At 37.1% G+C, this 19,659-nt stretch overlaps 1 protein-coding gene across 13 annotated transcripts in view; it reads right to left on the reverse strand.

The window, feature by feature from the left end:
• PRP4K (pre-mRNA processing factor kinase PRP4K) overlaps positions 1-18,324 on the reverse strand; it is a 36,592-nt gene extending 18,268 nt beyond the window's left edge. For 12 of the 13 annotated variants that reach the window (XR_009604846.3, XR_013555552.2, XR_009604847.3 and 9 more), the window contains exons 1-6: positions 18,123-18,323; positions 9,678-10,877; positions 6,947-7,123; positions 3,454-3,609; positions 1,977-2,058; positions 211-421 (exon numbers count right to left, since the gene is read on the reverse strand). Coding sequence is in view for 1 of the 13 variants with exons in the window: in XM_060614922.3 (XP_060470905.1) it covers positions 211-421; positions 1,977-2,058; positions 3,454-3,609; positions 6,947-7,123; positions 9,678-10,877; positions 18,123-18,259 (1,963 nt within the window). In the remaining 12 variants the exon portion in view is untranslated. Of the gene's footprint in view, positions 1-210; positions 422-1,976; positions 2,059-3,453; positions 3,610-6,946; positions 7,124-9,677; positions 10,878-18,122 lie in introns of all 13 variants that reach the window. The other variant, XR_009604848.2, reaches the window with a different exon arrangement.
• Positions 18,325-19,659: the final 1,335 nt, after the last annotated feature.

Below are 19,659 nucleotides of genomic sequence, written 5' to 3' on the forward strand. Positions count from 1 at the left end.
GTTTTAGGTTATGTGAACTAATAAAAAATATTTATAAAGAACATTCACTGGGACTCATTTAATACTATATTACCATAAGATTTAACAGGGGTTAACAGGGGCAACATTTCTAATCCCTTTCACTTTTCCCCATTCCAAAACAATCTCTTTCATTATTTACAGAGCTAAAAATTCAGAGAAAAGCATGATCAAAACAAAAATCTAACTTACCATTATTCTGTTCAACTGTCATTAGATTATGCTTGGCTTTTACTGAAGCCTCAAATGTATCAACATTTTCCCGTTCATACTCTTTAACATCAGCAGCTACCCTTTCTAGAATGTCATCTGGAGAAGGTGACCGCGTACAGGTACTGCTCTGGGGGCTGCTGGGTTCAGATGGCACAGACATATTGCTATCTTCAGCAAGATATTTATATTTCTGTAACAACAATACAACATATTATTTTCATAAAATCTGATGCATATTTGCTAAAGAGGTATTGCACTGAAAAGAGTGTTAAATAATGTTAAAAATTTTTTAAAGAGTATTGATGCCTTCACTGAATCAGATCCACAATCCCTTACATAGAATTCCAAAATCCACACAACTCTGAAAGAGATTTTCTATGTTCGGTGCACATTCATTAGGTGACAAAACCTGACATGAACAGATGTGATGCTATTTGTAGTCTTATTTTTATCTCCCCCAGTGTGAACAGAATATGCCTCACTGCAGAAATACTACTGTGTTTGATAACGGGGTGCTGCTCCTAGAGCCCACTGATGGGGCTAAATAATATACATAGATGCACCATATTACCTTTCTAAAATTCAAATAGTTCTGAGTTCTGAAGCACATCTGGCCCCAAGGGATGGAGATAAGGGATTGTGGACCTGGGCAAGAACAAAAAAAGATTCAACCAAGTCTTTAGGGATATCAGTTTAATAACAACAATTTCATCAGTGCCCCAGAAAAGGTTCTCTGGAATTCCAGTTTTGCCCTACATCTTCTGATGATTCAAGTTCTTTCCTTTGCTCTGACATACCAGTACATGGTTTATGATTTGCTACATATGTGTAAGTGAGCTAGTATGACTGTCCTTTCCTTTTGTCTGATGTTCTTATAGCACCTAAACATTTTTTACTTCTTCCAGAATGCATTCTCAACTTCATTGCTCACCTTCCATTAGGGGAAAACTTTACACTTTACAGGGACTGCCGTCCACAAAGCATCTAGTGGCCATGGCTTTAAGTCAGGATGGCCGAGGCATAACTGACAATCTTCCAAGGCAGGTAACCAAATCATTAAATGACCATATAAAGACCTATGTATAACACCCTTTCCCCACCCCACTTCCTTAATCACCTAGCTCTAAACGACTCAAACTTATTTTTGAGATGTTCCATGTAAACAATCACATTTGCATTAGAAATTTACCATTTTTTTTAGACCTTAAAATAGTTCTCCGCCCCCACATAGAGAAATTCTTCCTTCTAACTGAAATTCTTCCAATTTATTCTATACTCACTTATGAGGGTTTTCTTAAAAAACAAACAAAAAAGAAGGGCGCCTGGGTGGCTCAGGTGGTTAAGCGTCTGACTCTTGATTTTGGCTCAGGTCATGATCTCAGTTTTTGAGTTTGAGCCCTATGTTGTGATTCTCTCTCTCTCTGCTCCCCCCCCCCCCCACCCCCCCATGCTCTCTCTCTCAAAACAAATATGTAAACTTTTTTTTTTAAAAAAAGCAAATTTCAAATTTTATGTCTTATAAAAGGTTTTTGTCAGAATCCTCTCTATAACAAAACAAGGCAACCATTTCAATTTTATTAAGAAACTATCATCTTTTCAAATCTCACAAAGATAATTTTACACATACACTTCTTAAAGGTTTACTCAATTGCTGTTACCATCACTTCTTTATAAATAAAAACTGTTTTTACTAAAAGAGTAATTATTTCAGAAGGACTGCTCAAAGTTTCACTAATATCACACACCTGAACAATTGCCTGCCTCTGTATTCTTCTCTGTTCTATTAGGGCTTCTTCATCTTCTTCCTCTACATCAAAGTCTTCAAGGCTTAAAAAAAAATTTACACATATATACACATAATTAACTTCAAAAATCCTTAGAGACTCACAAATAGTAACTGTTACATAAATTAAAAGAGCTGGAAAACGTAAGTGATCAGTTAATTGCACCAAAGTCTTAAGCCATCCTACTCTATTCTGTTTCTAAACTCTCTTAGTTGCCTGGTTTGGAAACCAAGCAAGTAATTTAACCTTCTATGTCTCATTTTTCTCCTCACTTGTTTCATAGCACCAAACTAGGGAACAAATGAAAGATCCCTAAGTTCAAAAAAGTCACTCCCGGCTCTTCCATGACCTTGGTATTGCTAAAGTCATTTCATTTACTAGCCTGTTTTAATCTTTATAGAACAAGAGGGTGAGACACATAAGCAAACTAATACCTTTTCTGGGTCACAGAAAGCTGCAGATCCTTGGAAAGCTATGGATCTTTTCCCTATCAAAAATGCACACGTAAATATCCACATACACTCTGAAGGGGAATGTGGCTCTACCCCCAGACACTGCCCTGACTGTTCCCAATTTCCTCCCAAAAAAACTCCACAATCTTTGCAATCCCTCCCAGTATAGGCTTTTCTATGATCTGCTGAATGTTCACTGCAAACAAGTAAGCAAAATGCATTCTCAAGGTTATCAGGATGTTCACTTAACCTTCATTTAACTTTCATATCACCTAAGCTCTTTCTTGACCTCAGCACTACTGACATTTTAACAATTCTTCATTATGGAAGAGGGCATTGTCCTATGCCCTGGCAGATATTGAACAGTATCTCTGGTCTCTAGCCACAAGATGACAATCAAAATACCTTTAGATATTGCCAAAATGTCCCCGGAGAAGCAGATTACCCCCAGCTAAGAACTATTGCTCTAGATTAGTCTCATTTTTTGAGATGTTCCATCTACACAACTAAATTCGCATTAAAAAAAAAAAATTCTCTGTTAGACAATGAAATGTTTTTGCATTTTCCACATGGTAACAGGCATATCTACCACCGATAGCCTCAACTGCAAAGTAGGTATCATTTTACACAAAGTGAAAAGTTTAAATATTAGTATACACCCGCACACACACACCACTGCAAAACTGGTAATCAAGATTGGTAGTAGAACTATCTAATATATCTGTTGTCTCTAATAAAAATGAAGGGAAGGCTCATGATAAATTGATAGCCCAATGTTCATTCCAGCGAAAACTGAAGCCTCTAAATTCAGAAAACCATGACCTCTGCCACATAACCTATAAAATATACACAAAAGATTAACTTTTCAATTCAGGACCTAATGAATGGATTCGTTTGCTATATCCAGGTGGAAAAGTAAAGACTTCCAGGTCAAATAGTACTTGTCTAAATTGAAAAAAGGAAATTATGGGAAATTCCATTCTTACTTATCATCAGATGAAGATTCTTGTTCAACTTTCATTCCTTCAGAAAGACTTCCTTTAAATTTATCTTCTTTTACTTTGCTTCTGCTCCTACGTCTACGACCACCCCGTGATCGAGACCGCCTTCTCAAGCGTGACCTGCTCCTTCGACCTCTGTCCCTATTTGGTTGGGTTAGGGGGAAAATAAATAAATAAATAAATACACATACATACACACACACACACACACACACACACACACACACACACACTTTAAATGTCAATTAAAGGTGGGAAAGCTGTGGGTGTGTTGGGCAGGAGTATACAGGAACTTTCTGTACTTTTCAAAAGCTCAATTTTGCTGTGAACCTACAACTGTTCTAAAAATAAAATCTTTTAAAAAGGGGTTAATTAAAAATTTAAAGTGAAATAACACACAAGATTGGGGTAATCAGCTTAACTGAAGACAACTAAAACACAGTTACTGTTCTTATTGGACTGCAAAAGGACACAAAAAGAACTTTGGGGGTGATGGAAATATTCTTGATTATGGTGAGTATGTGACTATGCGTTTGTCAAAACTCACATAACTTTACACCAACAAGGGTGAATTTATTTACTTTATGTAAATATGTTTCAATAAATGAGATTAAAAAAATATCACCATTAATAAGGCACAGAAAATACAAACATGACAAAAATTCTAAGTCTAATTAACAGGGCCCTCAGACAGCTTTATAAGTGCCTGAAGGTCTTGCCTCATGTTAAACAAAAACTGATACTGTGGTTCAAGCATTAAAGGTAAAGTTTATGTTGGAAAGATGTTGTAGAATTCCAAACAGAAAAGGCTGCTAAGTCTACAGAGAATTGGCAAACTGCCTGTTAATGTCACATCTGACTACCAGGCTTATGTCATATTTCTTAAGAAATCTTACTAAAAATGACATGAAGGGAACAACTAAAGAATGTGAAGAGCTATTAGGACAACAGAAATGTCAACAAAATCTTGATGTGCACACTGGACAAAAAGAGTAATAACAGATCAAATCTAAACATAAGTCTGACAGGAACAGACAAGATATATAAGAAACAAGTAAATCCATGCCACAGAACTCCAGAAAGAAAGCCTCAAGCATTGGAGACACCATATCCTGTAGGTAAAAGCTAAATAAAAACTGGTTGAAAGCCTTTAGGAATAGCTGGCTTCTGTATATTCTGCCTCCTTCCTGACTCAGCAGAAAATGCCAACCATTCCCCTTCAACATTCTGGCAAAATACTTAAATTTTATAGAGGTGAGGTTGTTATCAAAACTGACCCAAGGTAGCAGGGAGGCACAGTACTGAAAATGGAAGGATTAGGGGAAGTCTACATTATGAAGAACCAGAACTCTACTGGCAGCCATGTCTACATTCTCCAGCAGACGAGAGGATTCTGGGAAACTGCTAACCCAAAAGAGCTATAGTCAAGGATATGCTAAAGAGATCACAATGAAGCCACAAATTCTACATTCTCAGAATGGACGAAAGTTTCCATTCAGCTTTCTCAGTGGCTAAGTTTTAAATGAGAATAGGATCCAGCTGTTTGAATAAAGTCCTCAAATGATAAAGGTAAATGAGCAGCAAAAGGATTCTGGGAAGAAAGAAAGTATAAGAAAAGAAAATCATTAAGAACAAAACTCCACAAAGCAAACTCATTATAATCTTTGATGTAGGAGATGCTATTTCTATAAAACAAGTTAAATGGCAGAAAAAAATTAAACAGCCAACAAATCTTGGAAATAAAAATAAATATATATGAGCACAGGAAAAAATATAGAAAGGTAAGAAGGCACAACAAGAAAATTTACACTAAAAGCAGAACAAAAGGACAAACATAAAAGATGAGTGTGCATAGAGGGGGAATGAGTGGAACAATACAGAAGATCCAACGCAGGAATGAAGAAAACAATGGGCAAAAAAGCAAACAAAGAAAATTTCCCAGAATAGGTAGCCATAATCTTCCTGCTTTAAAGCCTATTTAGGGAGCACCTGGGTGGCTCAATGGTGGGTTAAGCGTCAGACTTCAGCTCAAGTCATGATCTGTTTGGTTAGAGCCCCCAGTCAGGTTCCATACAGCGTAGAACCTTTCTTTGTCCTTGCACTTTCTCTCAAAAAGTAAACTTAAGTAAGTAAATTTAAATAAAAGGTCTATTTAGTGACCAGAAAACTACTGGAAACTAGAAGTTAGTGGAATAACAATTTCAAAATTCTTAAGGGAAAAAATGATTTCAACTTGGAATTCTATTCCTTAACAAATCAGCAGTGAAGACAAAAGCCTTTTCTTTTTTTAAAGAGACAAAGGTCCCCCAAAATGTCCTTTTCATGTACTTTTTGCAGGAAGCTATTGTAAAGGCATTAACAAAGCAAGGAAATAAAATATGAAGATGCTGGATACAGGAAAGAGAATCACAAAATAAGAGAGACTGCCAAGATGACAGAAAAGGGAAAACAATTCCTACAATAACTGTTTAAGCAGGCCTATTCATCAGTTTGGAGCTCAAAGGCTAGAAGCATTAGAAGGAAGGTCTTTTCTTGCCCCTTCTCCCGTCTGCTCAGCAATGAGCAATATGCACATGATCATAATGATTATAACTGGAAGCACAGGGAAATATGGTACAATTGGGTAGAAAAGTGTGTGTGTGTGTGGGGGGGGGGGGGGGAATTAAAAAACAGTAATTGTCCAGAATAAGAAATCAATAGATAATATGATAATAATTTCTAAAAATTTTAACATACACAACCTTGGGCAAAGCACTTCTACTTCAAGGAATCTAGTATACAAAAATACTCAGATAATGTAAAGATCTATCCACTGATTGCAATAAGCCTTTGGTATGCTATCTTTTAAAAACATTAAAATTGGCAAATGGAAGTCTACTTATGTTTGAGTTAAAATATTTAATGTATATATTTTAAAAATGATTTGTGCTTTATAAACCAACATTTTGATTAACCAACTCACTACATGTGCATCACATAAAATGGTTTCTACTACAGTGAATTAAATGTTTGCTGAGATTGTCTTTCACATCTACTGAGGTTATCATCTTGAAGTCACATTCTAAGGGGACCAAATACAAGTTAATAGAAAAACAGAGAAATGAAATTGTATGACCAGAAACTCGGCTTTTTTTTACCTTATGATCTATCCTGTTCAAAAAAAACAAAACGAAACAAAAAAGCAGTAAGCACAGCTCATGTAGTATTTATCTTGAGTAGGGGAAAAAAATTCTTCCCTTTTAAAAGAATGAGTTTTTAATGAACACTGATTTACTTAAATTTGAAAAAAAGCTATATTAAAGAAAAATTAGTGTATGTGAAATATCACATGTTGGGAAAAAGGAAACTATATGGGATCACAGCTACAATTTTTCAGAGAAAAACGGTCTCTAAGAAAACCTACCAACTGGCTAATATGAGGCTTCAGAAGCATACAGTTTAATGAATCAAAAGGACAACATATGTAACATTATTTTACCTTCTCCGAGGAGACCTGCTTCTTCTCCTGGGTGACCTACTTCGTCTGAGTGGGGAACGAGACCGCCTTCTAATGGGAGATCTACTTGCTCTTCTTCGGGTTGGAGACCACCTATTGATGGGGCTGGCATCTTTTGATCTTTCACGTCTACTGAGGATATCATCTCGAGGTCGTGTTCTTAAGGGGACCAAATCCAAGTTATAGAAAAACACATCTAATTAATGAATTTGTTTTGCACATAAAGAACATCTTAAGAAAGGGTGTACTAAACATGAAGACAGTAAACAAATATTAACAGGTTTTTTAAAACTTAAATCCAGAAAATCACAATGACATTTTGGTGTTGTGGTAGGCACACAGTAAAAATGGTATACTTCCTGTCATCTCACAATCTGAAGAATTATGATGGCTATTCACATTATTAAAGTCACTGATTCTAATTCCAGATACACAACTCAAATAAAACTTGCCTAAGTGAGTAACAGTATTCCACTTCCTTAGTTTGAAGACTGTTTCTAAATTTTGACATTCTCCCAATATAGAGTCTTCTTTTTAATATATTACATATAATAGCATCTTACAATCAATGTTAACCTTTAAACAGAGGAAATATAAGTAAGGATTTAGAGAAAAGGACAGCCTATCTAGTCATGGAAACACATATTGGTGTAACTTTCCTGGAAAGACATTTGGCAGTAACTTTCTAAAATGCAAATGTACATTACCTTAGACTTTGCAATTCCATTTCTATGAATCTATTCTACAAAGAACCTTCACACGTAAAGAACGGACATAGTAGCATACAATCATGAAAAACTGACAACAACCAAAATTTTCATCTGAAAAAGGGGGATGATTAGAGGTGATCCTTGAACATGGGTTTGAACTGCATAGGTCCACTTACACGTAGATTTTTTACAGTACTGTAAATATATTTACTCATCCTTATGATTTTACCTCTAACTTACTTTAAGAATACAGTATACAATACATACAACATACAAAATATGCCAATTGACTAAGTTTTATTGATAAGGCTTCCAGTTAGCAGTAGGCTACTAGTAATAAATTTTGGGAGAGTCAAATGTTATATGCACATTTCTGACTGTGTGGGGGACTGGCCCCCCTAACCTCTGTGTTGTTCCAGGGTCAACTGCATTATGATATATCTATACTGTGAAATATGGCGCTGTTATATAAAGACTTAAAAGATCTTTATTGTCACAAAAATGTTTCATGAAAAAAATCACTGTTCACGTGAATAGGAAGACTCCATTTTTGTAAGAAAGAACATTCATAGAATTCTATGTGCATAAAAAAAAAAAAGGGCTAGAAGGACATTCTTGTGACTGGTACTGCAGAAAGGATGGAAAGGGAGAGAATTTACAGGTTTCTGCCTTATCCGAATTTCTCTTTGAGTTAGTATCTTTTCTGTAATTAAAACAAAATTTTGTTTCAAATATTCAACTCTAGTCCTTAATAAACTGCTCAGAATTTCCTTTTCAAATGGAAAGAAAATTGAAAGAGACAAGAATCATTTGGAAACACTTTAGAAGACATAATCAGCAACACTAACAACCATCTCAACTTAGAAAGCTAAAGAAAGAAGGGGGCCATTTAATTACAGTGTCATTTAGAAAAATCAAGAGTATTTCCTAATATACAGCATTTTGAAAACAGCATTCTTAAAATTTTTCAGAGAACCATTTACACTTCAAGGTCAGCTTGTATGTATACTCACACAGAGTAAATGGCTAGGAATTTATATCTTCACATTGTATAAGCCAACATTCTTTTAAGCTAAACTTTGCTGATAATTTCACCTGCTTATTAAATATAAAGACACTAAAAATGTTTCTGAAGTAGTTTAGACCAAACAACCCCCAACCCCTCTTCCAAAATCTTTCATGTGCCTAAATTACCTATTAGGTCTATGATCCTAGGTAAGTTAGATAATCTTGCAATCTTTTTTCTCATTTACAAATGGAGTATAAGAGTTACTCTACTTTATAAGGAGAGAGAATCATGAGAATTTATGAGAAAAAATATGATGGGCCAAAAGTATTACGCAAAAATGAATTACTTTCATTATTATTAAGAAAATAAAATCATTTCTTACACTATTCTTAAAATTAAAAGGTACTATTATTTAAACATTGAGATTATAAGTATATGAATTAGTAACAAAAAAAATGTCCACTTTGAATTTAATTTTATTTTGGGGGCCAAAAAATTTGGTAGTTCCAATTTACATTGTCAGAACTCAAAATTATGCCAACTCAAGAGAATGGATACATCACAAGCCTTAAATTGATACCTCCTTTTTTAAAGTTAAAATCTTAAGCCTATACTGTCCAATGAAGTCATAATCCTTGCTCTAGAAATTCCCATAAATGGGTACACATAGATTTATCAGCCAAATTATTTGGATTTAAAGGAGTGATTCTGCAAATTAGGTACTAAATTAAGAACTTGAAAAAAACCTGATTGTCAACATTTCAATTCAATATTTTTAATATATAATTCAATTCAACAGTTCGATATTTTTAAATCCCATAGTCAAGATATTTGCTGACAAAAGTACAAATGTTAATATAGTTAGTGGGCAGGATCTATGTTAAAAGTATATTAACACCACCACTTTTTTTTTATTGTTCACAAATTCTAGTTTCTCCTTTTTAAAATCTGATGTATTGGCAGAAAGCATTAACATTTTGAAAACAAAAGTTACCTTGGAGAAGAAAGTCGTCTCCTTTCTGGTTCTCTTCGTTTTCTTTCCAAGGATCGGCTCTTGGCTCTTCTACCAGGAGACAGAGTTCGAGAAGGTGATTTGCTCTGCTTAGACCTCCTATCATTTACTAGTGGAGATCTACTTCTCCTTGATTTATCACGCTGTTTTGGAGACAAACTTCTTCTTTTAGGACTTCGACCAGGTCTTCTACTGGGTGACCTGTTTTCTTTCCCAGAAGAAGCATCCTTAGAGGGAGATTTAATTGGCTTCTTTTCTTTATCTGTTTCAGACCGTTTTGATTTTCTCTCTTTGGATCGTGATCTTCTGTCTTTGGATTTACCTCTTAAATCAACTGGGGATCTGGATTTTTTGCCTCGATCACGACTTCTACTTTCATTTATAATCGGGGATTTTTTCCTATCTTTTGACCTACTTTTGTCTTCGGTTTTAACCTTGTCATCAGTAGGAGATCTGGCCTTTCCAATTTTCTCTTGAGATCGCCTTCTAAGGGTAGGGGATTTTGATTTCCTTGCTTGATCTTGAGACTTACTTCTTTTGGATGGACTTTTGGACTTTTTCCTCTCCTTTGATTTGCTCCTAGTTGTCTTTTCTTTAACTATTTCAACACCTCCCTTACTTTTCTTTTTATCAGACCTATGTCTAGTCCGTTCTTTGGATCTGCTTTTACTTCGCTTTTTTGTACTATTTTTATTGTCCATAAGTTCGAGTTTCCCCTTTGTACTTGAAGATCTGGTACTAGACCTATTTCCATTTCTTGCCTTTTCATGAATCTCCCCCTCTTCTTCAGAGCCAGACTCATAACCTTGCAATATGAGCCCCATCCCAGATTGGACCTTTCCTTCCATTAACTCATTATCAAGTTCAGCTTTAATCAAGGCTCTCTGTTTTTCCAAGTCTTCCAGCAAAGCTAAATCATCAAGTTTAGTTCTTTTTGCTGGAGACATACCTTCTTTGTCAGAGGCATCAATGACCTCTTTTCTTTTGTGTTTCTTATGTTTATGCTTATGTTTATGTTTTTTATCCTTATCTTCTTCTGAGGAATGTTTATGTTTCTTATGTTTACTTCTGTGTTTATGCTTCTTTTTTTTGTGACGACTGTGCTTATTTTGAGATTGGTCTTCTGATACTTCCCCATTTTCTTCATTTACACTCTTCTCGGAATTATCAGCATCTTCTATCCTATAAATGTATCAAACACATTTCAAAATCCTATCATTTATCAAGATTTGATCACAACAAAATAATGATAAATACATCTCAATGTAATACATGAAGTTAGTCACTGAAATATTTTCAGAACAGCTTCAGACATTTCAAAATACATGGCAAAACTGACTTAAATAGTGGTTTAGCTTTATTTCTAATGGTTGCACTAAAATACATAGAAGAAATACACAATGACAGAAGATAATTACACTGAATAGAAAAAGAAAATCCAAAACAGGTACAGTAAAACGTTAATATTGATTTAAACACTCGGTAACTTGTTTTTAAACCAGAATTTTTCACACAGATTTAACACCAAAGGCATCCCCCTCCCATTTTTTTTTTTCCATAAAACACTGACATACATTGGGAGACTAATCTCTTTCTCCACTTTATTTTTTATTTATTTTTTTATTTAAAAAAATTTTTTTTTCAACGTTTTTTATTTATTTTTGGGACAGAGAGAGACAGAGCATGAACGGGGGAGGGGCAGAGAGAGAGGGAGACACAGAATCGGAAACAGGCTCCAGGCTCCGAGCCATCAGCCCAGAGCCTGACGCGGGGCTCGAACTCATGGACCGCGAGATCGTGACCTGGCTGAAGTCGGACGCTTAACCGACTGCGCCACCCAGGCGCCCCTCTTTCTCCACTTTAAATTGAGAACTATACTTTCAGTCTGTGGTACCCAATGAGCAACCATGTGGTATTAGACTGAAAGACATCAAAGGGTCTTCTGCAGGTGAACAACAGTCCAATATCAGCAACAGCCTATGGTTCAACTAATATTAGTTCACTGGGCTATTTAATCTCTTTAAATTTCAAATGAAAGATTAGTTTCCCAAAATATGCTCATGTTGATAGGTACCATGCAAAAAAACATTTAATTACATCAAGGGGGTAGCTTTTGTGTTTAAATGCCCGGGCTATGCTTAGTTTATGATGCTAAGTTATTTTGCTAAATCCCTGCTATTGTTAATCCCAGGTTAAACACAGGCTACAATGGCATTAATTACCTTTCCCCTTTAAAATCACTCCATAGTAAAACATCACACCCCAGAATATGAGATAAACATCAAAACACTAAATCATCTGGATTCAGAACAAAACACTATTTTTGTAGGAAGATATGGATTATTTTGTCCAAATCCTTCAAGTTATGTACTGCTGTACTTTTAGAAAAATTATCATGCCAAAAAATGAAGGAATTTGATTTTTTTAAAAATCACTACACAATGTAGGCATTAGAAAAAGTAGCAGGAAAACAAAGATGTACAAGACCATATCTCCCACTCTCAAGGAAATAACAGGCCAATGGAAAAGAAAGTCACATGAAACACTGCAAGAAGGCAATGATAAAAACATAAATAAGGGCATTATGGGAACACTGAGGGATCACCCAAAACCACTTTGAAAATGGTCAAGGAGATCAAAGAAAAACCCAAGCTATGTGTTAAGCAAGGACTTTGAAAGGAGAAGGAATGTTTACTGAGAAGGTACATGGATTATAAAATAAAAGTTGAGTAACATAGTCCTAAATAATAATAAATTAACAAGGGAAAAGAGTATTTTCGATAGAAAAAAAGGTGACAAAAGGCACAGTTATGAATAGCAAACCAGAAGCAGATCAGTGTTGCCAGGGCATCAAAACTCATGAAGTAACTGGTCTAGTGGTTAAGACCTCCATGGACCAATTCCAGGAGATAAAGAGATACTGCACAAGATTCTGGGAATGAGTGGCTGAGATAGTTAGAGGCTAATTGGGGTCAGAGGCCCAGGAACTGCAAGATTAGGTTGCTGGATAGGTGGTCTGTAAGGACACTGCTATTACAGAGGAGTTGGGAGGCAAGTCTGGTCCTCCAGCTAGGTCTCAGTCTTTAGTAAACTTGAAAAGGCTAGAGGAGGGAGGGGACACACCGGAGTAGACTTGGTAAGTTACTAGTTGACAACAATGAAGGGATGTGGAGAACATGAAGAACATATAACTACCGCATGGCAAGAACTTTAAATTTTTGTCAGATTGCCAATCTCCATTTTGGTACTGTGGAATGTGAGAAAGGAGAAAGTGCTGAAGAGAGCTGCAGAAAAAGCTGTACCTTCCAGTTGAGAGGTTTTAGTTTGATCTGACTTCTCTCTAATGGGGTATGAGAAAAAAGAATAAATATAACAGCGTTCTCTGGATCGTCAAATTTTCCCAAAGACTTGGAAAAGAAAGTGTAACATCTTTATGTTAAAAACAACATGGTTCTATTATGGGTAGGGGGAAATCACGAACTTAAGTAGAAGATACAAAGAATTAACTTTGTTCCTTATACAGACTATACCCTCATACAGGTAACCACATCCCTTCCCCTGAAATCTCCCATCGCACAACCTAGGAAGTGGGAGCATAGGTCTTTTTTCCTGAAACTTGACTTCTAGGGGGCAAATTTGAGGAAAACTGAATTAGGCTAATTCATGGTATGGAGACAGGTATGGAGAACCTGTTTAAAGGTTGTGAATGATTTTTAGGTATATAAAATCTCAGTGCCCAAAGTACAAAATTCTAGTCAACAACCTGAAACTCAAAACTATCTAAATATCCTCTAATGTGTCTTAGGAAGCCAGTCTCCAAAGCCAGACTGAGTTCAAATCCTGGTCCGAATGCTTACTAGTTGTGCATTAGGCAAATTTTAAGTTCTCTCTGGTCTGCAGGCACCTCATCTACAAAACGGAGAAAATATTCCCTACCTCAAAGTAAGCTGAGGATTGCATGGATTAACAGATGTTATCAAGGCTCATAATAGTGCCTAGAACAAACCTAGGGCCCCCAAAGTAAGAGATTATTATTCTTTAGAGACTGGATAAATCTACTTACTCACTAGGACACTGTGGAGCTGTCAGAGCTGATGCTAAGAATGTTGAGTTTGTATGTAAAAGGCTACCACACAAAGCACTGAAGAAATACTGTCTCAGTCTCCACGACAGAGATTTTAAGTTTCAAGGAAGTTTAATGGTCTTGCCTTCAGTCGCACATACATCAAGCTAGTGAGAAGGCTAGTATTACATTCCAAGAGAGTCAAGAGCTCTTCCAATTGACTGAAGATGGATTTTAAAATGTCAGATCCTATCCCTACTCTGTGTGAAACTTGATTATTGCTTCATATTTTATTCAGAGTAAAAACCAAAATTGTTTACAAAGCCCTACACTATCTGCCCAACCTTCCCAACACTTTGATCCTACTTTTGTCCCACACTCACCATGCTTCAGTCATTCAGCCACACCGCTCACCTTGAACAACAGGTACACCCCTACCTCAGGGCCCTGGTACTTGTACTTGCTGTTTCTCCACCTGGAATGCTTTCCCCAGATGCATACATTGCTGGTTCCTTTGCTGAACTCAGGCCTTTGCTCAAAGTACTTTCTCAGTCAAGTTTTCCTCACCAATTCATTTAAATCACAACCCTCACTATACCACACACATATTCCCTTCCTATTTTTTTCTCTAAAGTAACTGCAATCAAATTTTTGTCTTTGCCTATCATAACACAAGTCTTATGAGAGCAGATTTTTAATCTGTGTAGTTCACTGCACTAAGACCTAGTAAATTGTCTAACCTATAGTAAGCAGGTATTCAGTAAGTAATTTGTTGTGTCAATGAAATAATTTGTATAGAATAACACATAAAAACTGTATTCATGAGATTACAGTTGGGTTTATAGTTGCTATACTATACTCTTACCTCTTAACAGGAAACAATTTGGTTTTGCTCAGTCAGATCTCCAGTGCCTCACACAGTGCACACACCTATCTGGTGAATGCAATAACTCAAAATAATATAAAATTTAATCAGCTCCCTACCCAGGAAAAATCTACCCTTTGAACACTTTTCTAATGCTTTCTTCTACAAGTTACAAGTCTCCAAGGAGTTTCAAATCAAAATTCTTAGGAGTTTACCCACAAAGGAAGTAATTTCCTTCAAAAGGAAACCTAGCTCCTAAAGCTTCTGAGAATCAGAATCACTGTGATGCCCAACGTCACTTAAGAGTTACTCCCATGAGTGATCCTTGTTCCTAATGTATCTTAGTGACTGTTAACCTCAAGAAATGACTACCTTACTGATAAAAATGCTACAAGCACCTTAGGGCCTACTAAGTCAATTCAACCTTAATTCTAGAGTTCTCCTACATTAGGGTTAGCAGACATTTACACCCTCCTCAGTTGGCTCTATCAATGCAAATTCCATAGAATATACCAATTGAAGTCTGATTAGGTACATCAGGAAAACCTGAACTCAATGAAGCAAAGGCATATTGCATATAACAAGCTTGTGCTAAGGCAGCTAATTTAGGTCCATTATCAACAACTTTTTTCTAAAACTTTAGGGAAAGGTACCTTGATAAATCTCAGTCTTTTTGCATAGTTTATATTTATAATAAATACAGGCATATAACTCCCACAAATGTAAATTTACATTTTGCAACCTAACACTACACATTTAGCAGGTGTATGTTTAAACCAACACGATCTACAATTATTTGTCATACTCATTGAGAACTGAGAAACATCCTTCAAATCACATTATTTGGAAACAAAGCGAATTTGAAGTGAAGACTATAGGGGTGTTTAACAGTATTTATTCATTTATTTTGTTAAATGCAATGTACAAGTTTCATCCTTCAAACAAGGGTCTCTAGGCATCTGACACAAAGAAAACAGCAATGAAACAACTTTAAAATAAAGTTTAAAATAAAGACTAATTACAAACCACCAGTGTTATTTTAATTTCTTCTTTCAAATTTTTTCATAAGAATGCTCCTAATGACATCTTATTTGGGAGGCATTCAATTAATGTTTTGGAAACAGAGAATGGAGAGCAAAGTGAATGCCATTACTTCTTTACAAAGAAAGTAATTTAAGCCTGCTTCTCTGATAAGCTAAACTACTTTAACACAGTATTCACATAGACATAAAAAATAAGAATGATTCAAAAGACCAAGTAGTCTTAAAATGAACTCCTCTGCCCCTCCTTTTCCAAATCGGGTGTGAAAAATTAAGCTTCAAAGATTTAGAACTGTCACATAAAAAAAATGGACCTTTTGGGAACAATGGAAGTAAATAAAAATGATTTCAAACCCTAAAGGATATTTTAAAAAGGAACCACAATGTATAGTGGGTGACCAGATAGTAAAACAGTTAGGAACAGGTCTCTAGAATCAGACTTCCTGGGTTTAAATCTTGGGTCTATCACTTAGTGTGACCCTGGCTGGCTAAGTACACTTAATTTCTCTGTGCTTTAGTCTCATCATCTGTAAAATATAGGAAACAACTGTATCCACTTCCAAAGGGTCATTATAACGATAAGATAGCCGTTCGGTGCTTTGAATAGTACCTAGTACTTGGTAAGTGCAAATAAGTGAATGCAGATAAAAACTTAAATGTTTAAAACCACCAAAGAGGCGGAGCTAAAGAGACAGACAAACGTAAAAGTCATTAAAAAGCCTTCAGGGAATTTAAAAGCTGTTTTTCATATTTATTTCTTCTCAAACGTTCCACTTTGAATAGAGTCCATACAACTGTAAACTACTCAGTGTCCTCTAAAGAACTGTGTAGATATTACATCCCAGAATTCACTATGAGCAGCACACACAGTGCTTGCTTTCATACTAAATTTATTTTCTTTGTCAAACATTTTAAAATAAGTGGGACACTTACAGAATACTCCAGTTATACCAAGAGTTCTGTGCGGAAGGGATGTGGAATCAAGGTTTATTTCAGTGGCATTCATATTGCAGGGGCCTAAATAAATACTAAGACGAGTATTTGAATATGCATAGAAAATATGGCTCAAGCACTCGTCAAAATGAATCTGAATGGTCCCTCAAATCAAACAAATGGACATAATACTAAAGAACGTTAAAGAGATTGCTAGAAAAAACAGCTGTATAACATTTTTACTATGACATAAATACTGTAACTCTGCCACACTGTGAACTCAATGAGAAACAAAGAGGCAAAGTCTAGGTAAAACTTACAGCCCAATTGCTCTAAGTCAAAATTGTAAAGATAATAAAGCAGCTTTCAAAAGCCCTTAATGAAAAACTCAGTGTAATTCTGAGTAAAGCAAATGACTGAGGAGTCCAAAACTGGATGCACAGCAATGACGTGTTGGGCTGCCTGGTAGTAAAAATTTCTCCTCTCAGTCTCTAGTTGCTGGGAGACTATATCTACCTCTCTCCTAAGATGGGTTTAAAAAAAAAAAAAAAAGGCAAGCTAATGCTGATGCACAAAACGGTCGCTATATGAACACTCTTTTAAAATCCATTTTCTTTTAGATTCTTGTTTGAATTTTCCAAACACGAACAGAGGAACAAAATGCTGCTTTTAAGCAAAGATCAGACTTTGCAGCACATACAAGTTATATTTTCACTCGGCCGCATCGATTCTTACATTACCTTAATTACAGACATAAAGCACTTGGGTTTGGAAGGAGCTACTATTTCTTCCACTCATACTCCCAAGAAGCCCTATAAACTCAGGCCAAAAACGTCAGGCCTCAAAACCAAGGACTTGATCTTACTTTGCCTCAAGTTTGCAAGTTGGCAAATAAGCTGCCACTAGGCAGAGGGGGAAAAATATATCGAGTGATGCTGGATTAAGAGCACAGGGGTGAGGAAACGAAGCACCCCGCTATTATATAGGTCTGGGATATTCAAAGAGGTGGTCCTAGCATCCCCTCCTCCCTACTTTCAGGTCCGAAAACTGACACCAGCAGCAGGACAACGGCAGGTTACTGCATGCAGAAGAAAAGTATTATCGCTTGCCTCCCTGCCGCCACTGCTCCTCGGGTGCCAACACCGATGCCGCTCAGTGCTGCAGCCAAGGAGCTCCGCTCGGTCCCTGCGGGAGGAATACGAAGGCGCGACCGCACGGTCGCGGCAGCCGCCTCGCGCACGGGACCTGTAGAGGCCGCTCGCGCGTACGCCTCCCAGGGCAACGACGCGCGGCAGGCCGCGGCCGCCTCCGACCCAACAGCCGTGGCCTCCGGGAAAGCGAAGCTCGAAGGCCGCCCGCCCGCCCCCTACGCCTCCCGCCCAACAACGTATCGCGCGGGGAAAGGCAAAGTTTGGCTCTCGCCGTTAGGCCTGAACTTTCCCGCCAGCCCGTGCAGGTCTCCGCCGTTTCCCACTCGGCAGTCTCCTGGGCTCCGGCCTTCCGCACAGCTCACAGAGACTACTCACTCGGGCTGTTCCCGCAGCGACAGAGTCTCGGCGGCGGCCATCTTGAACTTCCTGACTCCTCGGCGGCGGTGGCGGCGGCTTCCCGGACGGTGGAAGCTAGTGGAAGTGGAGGAACAGGGAGCAGAGGCGTCGCGCATGTGCTAACCGCGTAGGGAACCGTGGAGCTCTGAGTCCGCTCTAAGAATCCGGATATAAAAGTGCATCCGGGGACAGAGCGCACGAGCGCCATGACGCAAGTTCCGGGACGGGGGTTGGGCGTGTGGAAGTATAGGCGGCACCTGCCAAGGGTTTAGTGACCAGTGACTGGGGCTTGCCCGGTAGTTAGTATTAGCACTGAACGTTTGGCTCTGGAAACTTGCTAGAGAAGGGACCAGAGTGAGTGGGATATCGGTATTTTGTGTGCGGTTCCGAGAACTGGTTTCACCGTGGGGCCCACAAGTTGAGTTAATTCTCCAACTAGGGCAAACAATATGATTTGGCTGCGGGGCTGCGTTGGAGGCATAATACCTCGTTACTGGTTAGATAAGGCAATCTCAAGTGGCATTGAAGGAGAGTTGGTGAAAGACATTTTGAGAATACTGGGAAGTTAGTGCTGTTTTAGAATGTAAATGTCTTTTAATATGGAATTATTAATTGTTAGATTTATTTGAAACGTTTGAATTTCTTTCAGCTTTTACTGTTCAAGAGTAACGATTATGGAGCCTTTAGGTTTGCTGGTTCAGTAACATTTTTGGTCCAAATCACTTAATGCGATTTTGTTTTTCTGTAATGAATTCTACAGTAATGGGATTAAATGAAATGTTTTATAAGAAAATATGTACTGGCTCTTGGAGAGCTTTTAACACCATGTAGTTTTTTACCTTCTCTCAAAAATATCTTTATACTATGATACCCGAAATCAGGTGGCCATCACTTTCATTCTTACTGAGTTTGGTTTAATCATAGAAATTGGAGCTCATACTACCTGGCTTGTTATATATCTTGGTTTTCGGAGGGGAAGATTTACAAACATTAGTACAAAATGAGTCTTTCGTTGGTTGACTTCTTAACCTGTTTAAAATGTTCAGCGTTTTACCTTTGTGGACTCTCTTAATATGGAACACTAATCCTTGGGTAATTACTGATTTTTGTGGATTCCCTTTCCTCCTCAACTCCATTGTAGCATTTCTTTAAGTGGTCCTTTATTACATTGTTTTCTTTGTGAAGGATTTTTCTTGTTCTTAACAATGAGATTCAGGTTTAATAACTTGGAAGACTTTTTTTTCAGAGGAAAAAGGTTCCAGAAATATGTTAAGGATGGTTTCTATCTTAAACCATATATCTATCTATCTATGGGATTTCAGAGTTCTAATTGCTTCCTGCCTCTAGATTCAAATCCCTGTATACCTTTTCAAATAGTATGAATTCAGCCTTATATTTATGGTTTATTATATTCTCTGTCCCACTCCACGTGAAGGCAAGGCCACGTGTCCTTGTAGCCACATTGGCTCAAAGGTATTAAAATAACAAAAAAAAAAAAAAATTAAAAATAAAATTT

This window comes from Panthera onca, chromosome B2 (genome assembly GCF_046562875.1).
Source record: "Panthera onca isolate mPanOnc1 chromosome B2, mPanOnc1 haplotype 2, whole genome shotgun sequence".
NCBI classification, from domain to species: Eukaryota; Metazoa; Chordata; class Mammalia; order Carnivora; family Felidae; genus Panthera; species Panthera onca.